This window comes from Mustela lutreola, chromosome 7 (assembly GCF_030435805.1).
Source record: "Mustela lutreola isolate mMusLut2 chromosome 7, mMusLut2.pri, whole genome shotgun sequence".
Lineage (NCBI taxonomy): Eukaryota > Metazoa > Chordata > Mammalia > Carnivora > Mustelidae > Mustela > Mustela lutreola.
The window spans coordinates 997,914-1,011,732 of NC_081296.1; the positions used below are offsets into that span (position 1 = coordinate 997,914).

Genomic DNA, 13,819 nt, shown 5'->3' on the forward strand with positions numbered 1-13,819 from the left:
ACTAAATAGGGAAAGAAACAAATGATCCAATTAATGGGCGAATGACCTGAATTGACGGTTTTCCAAAGAAAACATACAAATGCCAAGAGGTACGTGAAAAGGTGCACGGTGGCACTAATCACTAGAGTCACGTTAATATTAGCCACAATGAGACATCACCGCACACCTGTCAGAACGCTTCTTATCTGAAGGACGAGAGAGAAGAAGTGTTGGTAGAAATGTGGAGAACAGGGAACCCCGTGCCCTGGTGGTGGGGATGGGAACCAGCTCAGGCACCAGGGAAAACAGAATGCAGGCTCTCCAACAACGAAAAAGCTACCACATCCAGCGATCCAGCAATTCCACTTTGGATACATCCACTTTGGATACATCCAAAGGAGGCGAACTCCTTCAAAGAGATATGGGCACTGCCGTGCTCGCCGCCCCGCTCCTCGCAAGCCCTGCGAACAACTCCAGTGGCCCTGGGTGGATACGTGGATGAAGAAGATGCAGTGGGACAGTCCTCAGCCATGACGAAGGAAACCCTGCCGTGTGCAGCCCCACGGAAGGACAGAGCATTACGTCGAGTGGGACAAATCAGACAGAGAAAGACAACCGCTGCTTGGTGCCATTTATACGTGGGATCCCAAAGCACTGAGTATGTGGATCAAATGGGGGTCGCCAGCGGCTGAGGGCAGGGCCGAAGGGGAGATGCTGGCCAAAGAGGATGAACTTCCAGTTACGATGAGTTCTGGGATGGCAGTGCGGAGGGGCGAGTGCGGGGAACACGTCCGTGCGCTCACAGCTGCTGCAGGAGGGTGTGTGCGTGTTGTGACCACAGCGACAGTGCGGCGACAGCTGTGCGAGCCGGAGCCCGTGCTCACGGACCGCAATCCGGCAGACACCGCACAGTACGTCCGCGAAACCCGTCACCACGCCGGACGCCTTAAACTTACCCGAGGTAGTGTGTCTCCAGCAAGCGGGAAAATTAAAAAGAACCTTTATGGTCATGAACCGAAGCTTCTCGGAGGGTTCAGGCCTGACCTCCAGCGACAATCGACAATCGGCTGAACAAATATGGGAACAGGGTAGGATTAGGATTTCATTCGAATAGGATGATGATCTAACCAACGGAATATAACCAAGGGAGAAGAGGCAGGAGCGCCAGGAGGAGTGGGCAGAGCAGTAACCACCAGGACTGACCGGGGAACCCAAGCTCGAGAGAGCAGTGGAGACAGGCCGCCTTGGGGACCATGACAGACCTCCAGACGCCAGCCAAGGGAGGGACTGCAGGAGGGAGCAGAGAAGCCTCGTCTGGGTGGAGAGAGATCTGTCAGGAAATAGGACAGGCCATCCTGGGAGAGGGGGCTCAGCCAGGGACAGAGCAAAGGCAGTGAGAGCCACAAGAAGGGGTGGCGGTGAAGGCCGATGACAGGAGGGTCAGAACTGAGGATGACCTTGCCAGACCTCAAGCCCCTCCCACAGACGAGAACTGTCTCCCCCGTTTTCATACTGACCCTGAGAGTCACTGAGGTCATGCAGCTGCTCAAGGTCCCTCATCCCCAGAACAATACCCTACAGCACTATGCTAGGAGAACAGGGGCTGGGGAGGAAGCCGGGGCTGCCTCTGGCCTCCACGCAGCCAGGGACACACCACCCTCCAGGGCCTTTCCCTCCAGAATGTTCCTCTCCTTGCCCTGGGGGACTCCTCTGGACAAATCCGCACAGGTGCTCATTATGGGAGTGGGACAGGGGTTCCCCAGGGCCTCATTCTCTCTGCTCAACAGCAGGGAGAATCGCTTCCCCTGCCTCCTCTCCAGTGAGCGGCTCACCAACATCCCCGCTGCACAGCTCCGGAGCCTTCAGAATCCAGAAGGCGGTTTCCGCGGCCAGCTGCAGCCACCGGTGACCTGTGACCAGCCCAAGACGCCGGTCCTTGCCTGGTCTAATCCTGGTGCCGGCTCTCTGGGAACAGACACCGCCACTCTGCCAGAATCTCGGTGCTTCTCCAGACCGGGCCGGCTTCTGTGCTGAAGACCTTGTGTTCACTCCTCAGCTGACAAGCAAGGGCTCGCCACTCCATGTCCTGTTCCCGAAGGAAGGACCTGGCTCTGACCGCAGGCACCCAGTCTCGAGATCAACAGTCATGCCATTCGCTCGTTCATCCCCCACCACGGCCATCTCCAACTCTGAGGATCCGGAGCGGACGCAACAGACCGACTGATCATCTGGAAAGAAGCGGCGGAACATCAGTGCCCGAGACCCGGACATGAAGGTAGGAAGATGGTCTTGTAGGTGACGTGCACGTTCTAGAATACCGAATGAGGTTTGGGGACACATCCTGGAATATTCTGATGACAGATTTCCCTTCTGGAAGCCTCAGGGTGTGATGAGGGGACACGTATGTGCACATATGTGTCTGAGTATTCGGGAATGTGTGTGTCCATGGGGTACTGGTGTTGGTTGTGTGATTTTACTGTTCTGCGCCTGGTTTCGGGGTTTAGTGTGTCTGGAGGGGAACTGTTAAGGGCCTGGCTGGCTGAACGGGTGTGTGTCACGTGATCCCAGACTTAGAAAACTGGACTCTCTAGAACAACGTCTCTAGCACCTTTGGGCCACAAGCCTGAATGCCAGCTCTCACCTGTATTCCTCTCCCCGAGGCCCCCGTGGTCTGCAGCAAGCTCGGGGTTCGCAGGTCCTCCATCCTCCGCAGCCTCTGGCAGGGTAGAGCCCGGCTTAAACATATGTGCACAGATGTAAAGCAAGGCTCTTGGAATTAGGGAGCTTTGGGTGAAATCCTGACAAGCATTTACAAACAGTGTGGCCCGGGCAAGCTGTTTAACCTCAGCCGCCCGCCTACCTTCCTCTTAGGACAGGAGTATTGCCTCACTTGCAGGTGAGTCAAGACCAGAGTTCGTCAATAAAAAGACCTGAACTCACAGCCGGCTCTGGCCCTGACCGGAGTGGGAGCGCCCACAGACCTCTCCTGACTCGCAGGTGCAGATGGGAAGAGCGAGCACTTACGAGACGCCCACTCGGTCCCGGGCCTGTTCTGAGAGCTCTCCGTGCTTCACCCCCCCACCCAGTCCACTTTCAAGAGAGGACACGGAGCCACGGGCAGGTGAAGCCGCGTGCCCAGGGTCGTTCCGCTGGGCGATGGCAGAGCCGAGACTGGAGCTCGGCGGTCTGACGCCCCCGCCCTTGCTCTGACTCACACCACGAACACCGGTTCCGTCTCCTGAGCATAAATGGATCCCAGTAAGCACGACATGCTCTGGGGGGAAGAGATTTCCCTGAAACATTTTAAAGAAAATTAGGGCCTCATGATTTTTAAACTCAGAATAGTGACTACAAAGTTTATCTATCTCCGCACCCCTGCCAGGAAGTGTGCAGGAGCGAGATTTCGCTGTAACATTGAGTCCTCGCATCTACCGTATGGTTTCTGTACCATTAGGAAATGCGACTCAGTGTCACTCTGCAGGATTAAAGCCTTCTGTGTTGGGTCCCCTTTTCACTCAAGGACAATTTTTTTTTTTTTTTTTTTTTTTTTGCCAGTGAGAGCCAGGCTATAAGACAGGAGCCCTGGAGACCATCTAGGTCAGACTCCTCCTCTTACACGTGCAACAGGAAGGCAAGGGAGATGCAGTGACTTCCCCATATCAAATAATCCAGCTGCCCCAGGGCAATTACGCTGGTGGGACCCAGGGCTTCTAGCTTCCTGTTCTGCCGGAGGACTCTGGGCCTCAAGGCCCCCAGATCATGACCACCACACGGGGAGAAGCCAGAGAGGCATGGATGATGGTGACAGCCTAGAACACAGACTCCCCACAGAGCAGCACTCAGTAGTCAGCGCTAATGGTTGTATTCTCCGAAGTAGAATCCCTGAAACAAAGAAGGCCATAGACGGTTCTCATCTCTTAAGTAACAGCTCTACCCAGACTAGAGCACTGCACTTACTCACAAGCACTACACACTTTGGAAGGAGGGAGGGAGGCTGGGGGGTGGGGGGGCTCTGTCTTCCAGTATCTGAAGGACTAGTCTATGGGAGGGAGATCAGATTCCTGCTTGGACCGGAGGAGTGCAGTGAGAAGCCAGAGAGGAGCAGAAAACGCACAGATTTGGAAAGGAGACAAGCCCGACTACAAGCCCCACGGGGCCACTCACTAGCTGTGACCTTGGCCAGTCTTCCCTCTCCCGGTCTAAGTCTGCTCTTCCAACAAGTGGAAATTCCTTCTCCCCCAAAGAATCTGCTAAATAATTCATCAGCCAAGCTGTGCTGAGGTAGGGCTAGGACTCCCGTCTGTATTGAGAGCGACTCCGCTCCCTCCCAACTGATCCCCGCCCCGCGGGCCCCTCGCTCCCAGCCAGCTCCCCGATGGCCAGGCCCCCGGGGGAGGGCTCTCTTTAGCTCCCTGGGGGTAAACTCACCCTGGCTCAGCCTCCTTCCAAACCCTCTGGGAGTTTCCTCCCGCAGGCCAACCACAGCACCGGGGAGCGCTTCCTCCTGCTTGGTTTCTCCGACTGGCCCGCGCTGCAGCCCGGCCTCTTCGCCCTCGTCCTGCTCTGCTACCTCCTGACCCTGGCGGGCAACTCGACCCTCGTGCTGCTGGCCGTGCGCGACCCGCGCCTGCACACACCCATGTACTACTTCCTGGGCCACCTGGCGCTGGTGTACGCGGGCTTCACCACGAGCGTGGCGCCCGCGCTGCTGGCCAGCCTGTGCGGCGCAGAGCTGTGGCTGCCCCGCGCGGGCTGCCTGGCCCAGCTGTGCACGTCGCTGGCGCTGGGCTCCGTGGAGTGCCTGCTGCTGGCGGTGATGGCGCTGGACCGCGCGGCCGCCGTCGTGCACCCGCTGCGCCACGCCGAGCTCGCCTCCCCGCGCCGGTGCCGCGCGCTGGCCTGTGCCTCCTGGCTGGGCGGCCTGGCCAACTCCGCCGCGCAGAGTGCGCTCCTGGCCGCACGGCCGCTGTGCGCGCCCCACCGGCTGGACCACTTCATCTGCGAGCTCCCCGCGCTGCTGCAGCTGGCCTGTGGCAGTGACCGCGACGCCACCGAGCGCCGGATGTTCGCTGCGCGCGTGGTCATCCTGCTGCTGCCGTCCGCCGTCATCCTGGCCTCGTACAGCGCCGTGGCCCGCGCCATCTGCGGCATGCGCTCCCGGGGCGGCCGCAGCAAAGCGCTGGGCACGTGCGGGTCCCACCTGACCGCCGTCTGCCTCTTCTACGGCTCGGCCATCTACACCTACCTACAGCCCACGCGCCGCTACGACCAGGGCCGGGGCAAGTTCGTTTCGCTCTTCTACACCGTGGTCACCCCGGCGCTCAACCCGCTCATCTACACCCTCAGGAACAAGCACGTGAAGGGGGCCGCCAGGACGCTCCTGCGCAGTGTGGGGGGAGGGCAGGCTGGGCGGTGAGTGCGGGGCGGGGGCGGGAGGAAGGGGTGAGCCGCGGGCCACGGATGGGAATGTGCATTGGGAAGGCAGCGAGCCCTCGGCCTGTCCGTTTCCCTGTGAGAATGGGCAACATGTGTCCTCAGGGAGTCGGAGGTCCATGGGGAGGCCCCATTCTCCGCTCCCCTCCCCAATGTTCCTCTGCTTCAGGGCAAATCCCGCTATGCTGCATATACAGGTTCAGGGAGGGGAAGTGGCCTGCCGGCTCTCTCTTAAGCTGATGAAGAGAGAAGGCATGATTTCCAGAGGACCTTCCCCGTCCTCAGGGGTCCAGTGACAATGCCCGGAGAGTCCACATGCTGGTAACACCCTGTACGGCAGGACAACTAACGTTCCCTCTCCCCCAGTCTGATGGCGCACACCGTGAAGACCCCACAGTGTCTGGCCTCAGGAGTCCCCCTAGTTGACAGAGCAATCCCAGACTCTGCCCTGCGGGAGACCCATCCAAAACAAGGAGCCGCAGTTGCTCGTCCAGGGAAATCAGTCCAACCTAATGCCCACCTAACCAGGTCACTAGTGCCACCAAGAGCACTGGAGCCCAAAGCAGAACAAGGAATTCCCCTAAGTAGGGGTGGTGCCGCTGGGATTCAGCTGGATTCTCTTCTGCACGAGGTGGTTCTTGAGCAAGTTTAAAGAGCAGAAGGGGCAAGGCATGTCTAAGATGGTGCGAAAAATGTGTTCTTGACCAGTCATGAGACACAAGAGGGACAGTGACAAAGGAGTGAGTGAGGAAGATACAGGAAGATCCACATTCCCGAGGGAGGAGCAGACACAGAGGTGGGGGGTGCAGGAGGGAGCCAGGAAAAGGCTCTGTCAGCCAGAACCCGGGCACAGCCTCGGGAGTCAACCCAGAGACCAACTGAGAGCCCCCACCTGAAAGATGCCCCCACCCCAGAGAAGACCTGCCAGACCCGAATGCAGGCAGGACAGAGACGGCTCCATGACCACACCTTCCCCAGGGACCCCCGCACACTGGAGAACAAAATCTGAGTCCCCAGGGGAGGTGTCATCCACGCGCACCATCATCTCCAGAAATAAGAACAGCTGAACTCAGCGTGGGGCGTAGAGCGTGAGATGGCGCACCGCGCCGGGGTCATTTCCTGCCGAACAACGTTAAATGAGGACAGAGAAGACAGTTTAGTTGAATTTCTAAATTCTTTATTACTTAGACTGTAATCATACCAGAGGAATTAACACACTTCAATATAAATCCTTTCACTGTTCTCTACAATCAGAAATTCAATTTAATTCAACATACTGAGTGATATTACAGATGAAATATGCCGGTGGGAACACAGGAGTTAGGGGAACCTGGATCCCAATGTGGAACTTACTATCCTGTTGGACGGAAGAAATAGGAATTTTTCTAAAAATCAGAGGGACGAGGGAAAGGATTGAATTCCAAGCTGGCTTTGATGCTGTCTCTACTGTGCCTTAAAATATTGTTTTCTATTTTCAGTAATATATACAATGCAGACACCTAATCAACTGTGTTCGATCAAAAAATCATGGAGTTAGAAACTTTTCTGCAGTCTTCCTTCCCACTTCACCCCTAATTTTCCATCTTTCTCTTTCTTGTTAATTTGGGGAAATCATCAAAGGATGTGGGGGGAGTGAGAGCTATCAGCGGGCTCACCCCCCAATGCAGTAGTCTGCCAGCCAGAGTGAAGCGCCCCGTCTGACGCCGTAATCCGCCATGCTCTTCCCATCTTCCAGCCTCTTGCCATTGCAAGTCACAATCTGTTGCTCAGGCGCGATCGCGGTCTTGGTCTTGATCATCTGTTTCACCTGGGCCACTGAGCTGGACCTTCGCACCTGGAGGAGGTGCCTCTGCCCCCCATCACAGGACTGCACCAGAGTCACAGGCAGCTCCTCATCACTGGGCGTCACCACCTTCAGAGTGAGGTGGATGGTCGTCTCCTTGTCAATGCCGTAAGACGACAGCCTCCTCTGGGGCTTCAGCATCTTGGAGCCCAGCAACAGGACCTGGTCCTGCACAGGAATCTTGGTCTTCGCCCGGACGTGTTCTTTGATCTTCCTCACTGTGTCATCCGAGTTAGCAGCGAAGGTCATGGATGTCCTTCCCTCAGAAGAGACCGTCACCTGGACAACGAAGGCCAAGAGACCGCAAATCAAGGTGCCTGGAACGCCTGCCACCTTGACACCACTGTCCCCTCCGTGCCCGGCCCCGCCCTCCCTGCCTGCCTGGTCCTCCAGCTCCTATACAACAGGCTCTGTCCCTCCCTTTTGTGGAACTTCTCTTGGGGAATCTCAAGCTTTTAACGCAGGAAAATCATTGTTTTCCTTTGCAGCCACGCCTCTCATTCATGCCAGCGTCATCAGTGACTTCCCACATTTCGCACGCCTCCGACCCAGACAGAGGTCGTCGAATGTCCAAAACTAAATCCGATCACAGAGCATGCACAGTTACATACTGGACGCTAAAAACAGCTCCCGAAGAGAATTATCGACTCGTCAGCTCATGGGACGCTCATCACTGCCCTCCAAGACTACCCTGGACGGGACACATACTCTCCGGACTCCGGGTTTCTTTCTTACTGTCCTACGACTGTGTAATGACTCACACTTTATGGTGACACTGTGTTCAGTGTGACTTGTTCCCCTGGACTTCCTGCGTGTTTCTATCTACCTATTGCAGAATATGGTCTCCTGCAGCTAGACCAGGGCCTCACCCACAGAAGGTACGGCCAGATCGAGGTCTTCCTTCCATAGTCTGAAGCTGGCCAGTGCACCCTGTGTTGTCGCTGGCAAGCCTGGCAGGGCCTCCGTCCTGCTCTATTCAAAACCATCTTTGCAGTCTGGACGTCACAGACATTTCCTCACAGGACCGACGCCCCTCTGTGCTAAGCAGCCCCCCGATGCCAGCCCACATGTACTGCACGCGCTCCTCAAAGGCTCACGGATCTGGTCATTAACACCTTAGAGTGAAGGAGTTTTGTGTACCTCTCATTTAGGAGGAGAAGGTGTTCAAGAGCCCAGGGACCCTAATCAAAAGGAGGAGAAAAGGCTCCAGAAAATATTTCCATAGGTTCAAATCCAGCCCTGTGGGCCCAAAGCCCACTCCCACTTCCCACCATCCTCCCCTAACAGGGCCCAGTCGGGCCTGACACAGAAGAGCCCTGAGGAGCCAAACGAGGCGCTTCTATTCCCAGAACCTTCCTTCAGCTTCTATAGCGATCAGAGCCTGTCTCAGCCCCTGCAGGACGCCTTCCCAACCACTCTGCCCCCACCTCCCCGAGCTCTGTCCCTCGTGGACTCCTGAAATCACTCCCCAACCCTTGACGATGCTTCCCCTCTCCGCATCCCCACTTTTCAACCCCAGCTTACATGGAGGCAGGAAGTACCAGATGCCATGTCTACAGCCAACAGAGCAGACACAGGAGGCTGAGGAATAGGACTGGCGCCCAGCTTATGTACGCCATACATAAGCTGGGCGCCAGTCCTATTTTGCTCTGCCATGATGTCATGTATTTTCTTTCACTTTCGCTTGGACTTAGTCATACACACAGAGAATACTCTTTGATCAAAACATTCCTCTCATCCATTCTACTCGCCCTCCTCTTCCAAACATAGGATGGTCCTTCCCTCTGGAGAACGTCCCCACTTAACAACTCACCACTCCCAGTCATGACTTATGACTGCCCAGCCTACAGCCTTGGGCCCTCACCCACTTCAAGACCTTTACTACTTGATGGTCCTCTCCTGCTGCTTTTGAGAACCTGCCCCATGCATCACTCAGGGGCTTTCCTGAGAGCAAGGGTGCCCAGGGGAAGATGTAGAGTCCAGGAGAAATGACGTGACCATTAGCAGCCTGTTCACACCAGCCAGGCAGAGTGGGAGGCCCAGGAGAAGACACAGGAGTCCATGAGAGTTGATCAGACCGTGATCACCTGTTCACGCCAGCTGGGGAGAGTGGGCAGCCCTGGAGAAGATGTACAGTCTGTGAGGAGTCATGAGACCATGATTAGCCCGTTCACACCAGCCAGGCAGAGTGTGAGGCTCAGGAGAGAAGGTGGGAGTACATGAGGAGTGATGACACCGTGACCAGACTGTTCACACCAGTTGGGCAGAGTGGGAGGCATGCCTCCAGATCACACAGGATACACAGCCTACTCTGAGAGGAGACAGGAATCTCATTCCCGGGGTGCCACTTGCTCCCTTAACTTGGACAAGTCTGTTCACCACCTGAGATGTTTGTTTTCCAGTGAACATGGATTCAGAATTCAGAACACAGCTTGTAAAACGGCCCTTACATCCCTGGGTCTTGAGCTCTCTAGCACACTTCCATTCCTGTCCCAGAACTGGCAGCCCAGATCCAGTACTTAGAACAATCCTGGCCCAACAGTCAAGGGCCAAGCCCACCTCCCATGAAGCAGAATACGCATCGGCTCTCACACTGCGGTGACTCTGTTTCCCTGCCTTTACTGCTGGACACTCCCTACTCCCTGTGCTCTGTGATCTCACACACACCCATGCTTCTCCTTCCTCCCTGGCTCTGGAGGTTTGGATCAGACAAGAGGGAGGGCACAGGCCGTGTGCCCTCAGAGAATTTATTTACTACTCTGATCCTCCTAACATTCCAGAGGAATCCCTGTCTTCCCCCAAACTCCCAGGACAGCGCCACAAATCACATTCTCCAAGAAAGCCTTTATGAAAGGAGCTCCCAATTTTTTCAAAGTAAAAAAAATCCCATAAAAATGACACTATCTTAATCTCACAAAACAAACTGAGGGTTGCTGGGGGGCGGGGTTTGGGAGAAGGGGGTGGGATTATGAACATTGGGGAGGGTATGTGCTTTGGTGAGTGCTGTGAAGTGTGTAAACCTGGTGATTCACAGACCTGTACCCCTGGGGATAAAAATATATGTTTATAAAAAATAAAAAATTTTTAAAAAATGACACTATCTTCTTTGCTGTGTCCTTAGCGGCCATTTACTGTATCTTCAGCACCGGTAGATGTCAAATTATCCCATTTTACTGCTAGACTTTCCATCCTGGAGAACGTGGGTTTCTAGAAGTGCCTATGTAGAGTAATGGGATCCAAGAACCAGACCAGGCTTTCAAAAAACTCAACACAAATCAGGTTCTCCTATTTGAAGCTCTTATCAGATGCCCATAAACTTGGAAAATTTGTATTTGAGTGTACCTTGGGATAAACGCTCCTTCAAACACATAGGATGAGTAGGGAGGGAGAAGAGTGTCTGATGCAACAGACAGGAAACCGCGGCCCCTGCCAGTCTCCCTTCAAGGCCTCTCCAGGCTCCTACCATCCGCTCTGTGCAGAAACCAAGACTGTGATCTTGGATCTGCAGCTGGTGCCCCCCACCACGCATGCAGCGCCCAATGGGATCTGCGGATTCTGAAACATCACCAGTAACCGAGCAGAAAAGGTCAGAGCAGGTGGACGGCAGCAGGGAGCAAGTCCACAGCAGGAAAAGAGGGGAAGCTCACGAGCCCAGGCTCCTCACTCCACATTTCATCTGCGCCCGTTACCTTCTTGGGCCTTTGCCTCCTTCCTGGAAAGGGAAGCCGAGAGGAGGCATCTAGAGCTGCTTAGCATGAAGTCATTCTGCTCCTCCTCCCCCTTCTAGTCTTCCTGCCTGGGCAGCCTACACCATCTTGGGGCAATGATCTCTTTTCTGGGCAAGCAGGGAACCTCGAGAGAAGCTCCTGCCCGGAGAGCCCAGGAACCACGTTTCTCAGGATGGTGTCTGTCAGAGCTGTACCCGCAGCCCTGATCCGAGCGGCAGATCTGCAAGTCTAGCAGCTTGTGTGCATGGTTCCAAGTTTCCTGCCACCAGGTCACAAAGCATGCATCTCCTTCCAGCTCTACCCAGGGTCAGGGATTACACAGATACAAGATGTAAGCTGTGCCTCCTCCAGGAAGCCTTCCCTAGCTCCTGTCCCAATCTGGGTCATGTGCCATCCTCTGTCCAATTGTTCACCCTCCCCAAGCCCCTCAGAGCAAGTGTCTCCAGCAGGAAGATCATCTGCTTATTTGTCTACTTGCCCCCATGAAACACTGGAGACCTGGGGCAGGGGGTCCATGATTGTGTCTTGACTAACTTGGATCTCTAGCACTTCCCAGGCATACTGTCTGGTACATGAAATACTTAGCATTTACCGAATGCATGAATGAACTAAAAAAAAAAAAAAAAAAAAAAGAGTAAGTAAGTAAATTAAGAAATTGGAAAATAACATTTAACGAGTACTTGCTAGAGTTCAGGAGCTGCACAAGGTGTTCGTAAATGGCCCCTGATGCACTGTTCTAGCTTTCTAATGAGGTAAGTGTCCGTTTCCCCACTGCGCAGCACGCAGTGAGCTCACCCACAATCACATCGGGAGGAGCAGGTGAGCAAGTCTTCAGGTGCATATCTCGACGGTTGTCCTTCTGCTCATCTCCTCCCAGTGGAAAGGAAGGGGGGCTTGACATGCGCAGCTTTGCGTTACAGGGAGGGCACACATCAGGGAAGGGGTACAGACAGACCAAGGAAAGCAGAGCCTTCGAGGAGCCTTGTGAGGAATGAGCAAGGAGAGTCTGGGCCCATATGCGGGTAGGAGCCTCCCTGGTGGGGGGACCTGCCTAGACCACAGGGCAGCCACGGGCAAAGAGCCTGTGAGTGCAGCAGGCAGAGGCTGGGGGAGGATGGCAGCCCACCCAGGACTGGGAGGGTTAACGGTGCCACTGTGTCACTCGCCTCAGCCACAGGGATCTCCAGCAGGGAGCTACCTCAAGGGCCAGCCTCAGATGCTCCCAGGAGTCAGTGATTCAGGGGCTTCCCTACCCAGCCAGATCTGGATTCTGAGAAACATTGTCCCTTCAAGGAATCAGAATAGCAAGCCTAGACATTGACCTCTCTCTTTCCCTCCTCCCTTCCCTGTGCAGTTCCTTTCCACGCCAAGGGGCGCGGCAAGGGCTGTCCCCCGCTGAGTCACAGCTAGGACTTCTCCCCAGGACCTGACCTCCACCCTGCTTCCTAGCACACTGTCAGTCTGGCGTTTTTTCCCTCTGTGCCACAGTAAATGTTTTCAGAGGTGGGAGGATCGCTTTCCATCTGCCCTTCGACAAATTCAGGAAACCAGCCAAGGTAAAAGGTCATGAAGACCTCACAAGGACACAAAACAAACATCTTAGATACACACTCAGATACACACATCTCAGACCTCCCCGTGTGACTCCCTCGCTGATGCGCAGTCTTGGGCTGGTCATTTCTCTGCTGAATCCTTCCTGGAGAAGAGGCCTCTGTCCTGTGTCTTTAATGGTCCCCAGGAAGGTGCTTGTAAAACTGCTTTGACATCTAGAATATTGCTTCAGAAATGTAACCCAAACTCACTCAAAAACCACTGTGACTTTTCCTTTATTGATGATTGGTGAAAAAATATTCAACCACTCTTAAAGGTCAATTTGGAAAAACTTATAAATATAAGTCTTTATTTGTGGATATTTCCATTATATTCCATTACTCTATTTGTCTATCCTTACATCACTACGACACTGTTTTTGTCTCTCAAGGTCATAATGAGTTTTGAAATCAGAGTATATAATTTTAACATTTTTTTAACAAATCTGTTTTAGCTATTCTCAGTCCCTTGTATTCCCATTAAAGTTTTAAGATTAGCTAGTCAATTTCTAAAAACAAAACAAAACAGGATCCTGCTTTTTAAATTTCTCTATCTATAGAGAAATTGGAGAATACCCACTTTTTTAAAATACCCAATTTTAAATTTTCTTCTAGAGTTCTTAGAGTTTAGCAGTTAGGTCTGAGATCCCTTTTGAGTGTATAATATGAGATAAGGAGATCCAGATGAAAATACTTCTTGGTGTTGGTGTATGTTGATCTCTGATTGTAACAGGACAATTTTTTAAAAGACTATCTTTTTAAGACAAGGCAAGATGGCAGAAGAGTAGGGACCTAATTACATCTGGCTCCTTGAATTTAGCTGGATATATATTAAACCATTCTGAATGACCATGAATCCAGCCTGAGATGTAGAAAATATATCTGGATCTCCACAACTAGAACAGTGACTGCTTTTTACAAGGTAGGACGTGCAGAGTCCTGAATCTGTGAGGAGTCACCAGAAGATCAACGGAGCAGGGAGGGAGCCTCCATAAGCTGGCTCCTGGAAAGTGACAGAACATCAGAAGCACAAAATCAGAACCCTTAGAAACTGCTCCAATGAGAGACATCCCTCTCTGAAAGGCGCTCAGGGGATGAAAAGGGCAGAATTCTATTGAGTCATTGTGGTTTCAGGATCCCAGGAGACACAGAAAGAATGGGGGTGCCTGAGCCAGTAGAGTTACCAAGCAGTGGAGCAGGGAAACTGGTTACGGTCACCAAGCCCAAGAGGGACTCTCAGCTTGGCT

The 13,819-nt window shown here is 53.8% G+C and overlaps 2 protein-coding genes across 2 annotated transcripts; one reads left to right on the plus strand and one right to left on the minus strand.

The window, feature by feature from the left end:
* The first annotated feature begins 723 nt into the window (after positions 1–723).
* Positions 724–5,395, plus strand: LOC131835436 (putative olfactory receptor 2I1). Its single transcript, XM_059179731.1, has 3 exons — positions 724–890; positions 1,767–1,884; positions 4,418–5,395. Exons 1-3 carry the CDS (start codon positions 724–726, stop codon positions 5,393–5,395), a joined length of 1,263 nt encoding a protein of 420 aa, XP_059035714.1.
* A 1,172-nt stretch (positions 5,396–6,567) lies between these two features.
* Positions 6,568–8,858, minus strand: LOC131835461 (ubiquitin D-like). The gene is made up of 2 exons (XM_059179751.1): positions 8,780–8,858; positions 6,568–7,534 (listed from the first exon to the last, which is right to left on the minus strand). Exons 1-2 carry the CDS (start codon positions 8,804–8,806, stop codon positions 7,064–7,066), a joined length of 498 nt encoding a protein of 165 aa, XP_059035734.1. The 5' UTR covers positions 8,807–8,858; the 3' UTR covers positions 6,568–7,063.
* Positions 8,859–13,819: the final 4,961 nt, after the last annotated feature.

Bases quoted from the DNA above. Each gene is read 5' to 3' on its own strand.
- LOC131835436 (XM_059179731.1), top strand. From the start codon at position 724: ATGAGTTCTGGGATGGCAGTGCGGAGGGGCGAGTGCGGGGAACACGTC. The intron at 891-1,766 runs GTACGTCCGCGA...TCTGCTCAACAG, and splicing joins AATCCGGCAGACACCGCACA to CAGGGAGAATCGCTTCCCCT. The intron at 1,885-4,417 runs GTGACCTGTGAC...ACCCTGGCTCAG, and splicing joins GCGGCCAGCTGCAGCCACCG to CCTCCTTCCAAACCCTCTGG.
- LOC131835461 (XM_059179751.1), bottom strand. From the start codon at position 8,806: ATGGCATCTGGTACTTCCTGCCTCCAT. The intron at 7,535-8,779 runs GTAAGCTGGGGT...TTCGTTGTCCAG, and splicing joins CTGGTACTTCCTGCCTCCAT to GTGACGGTCTCTTCTGAGGG.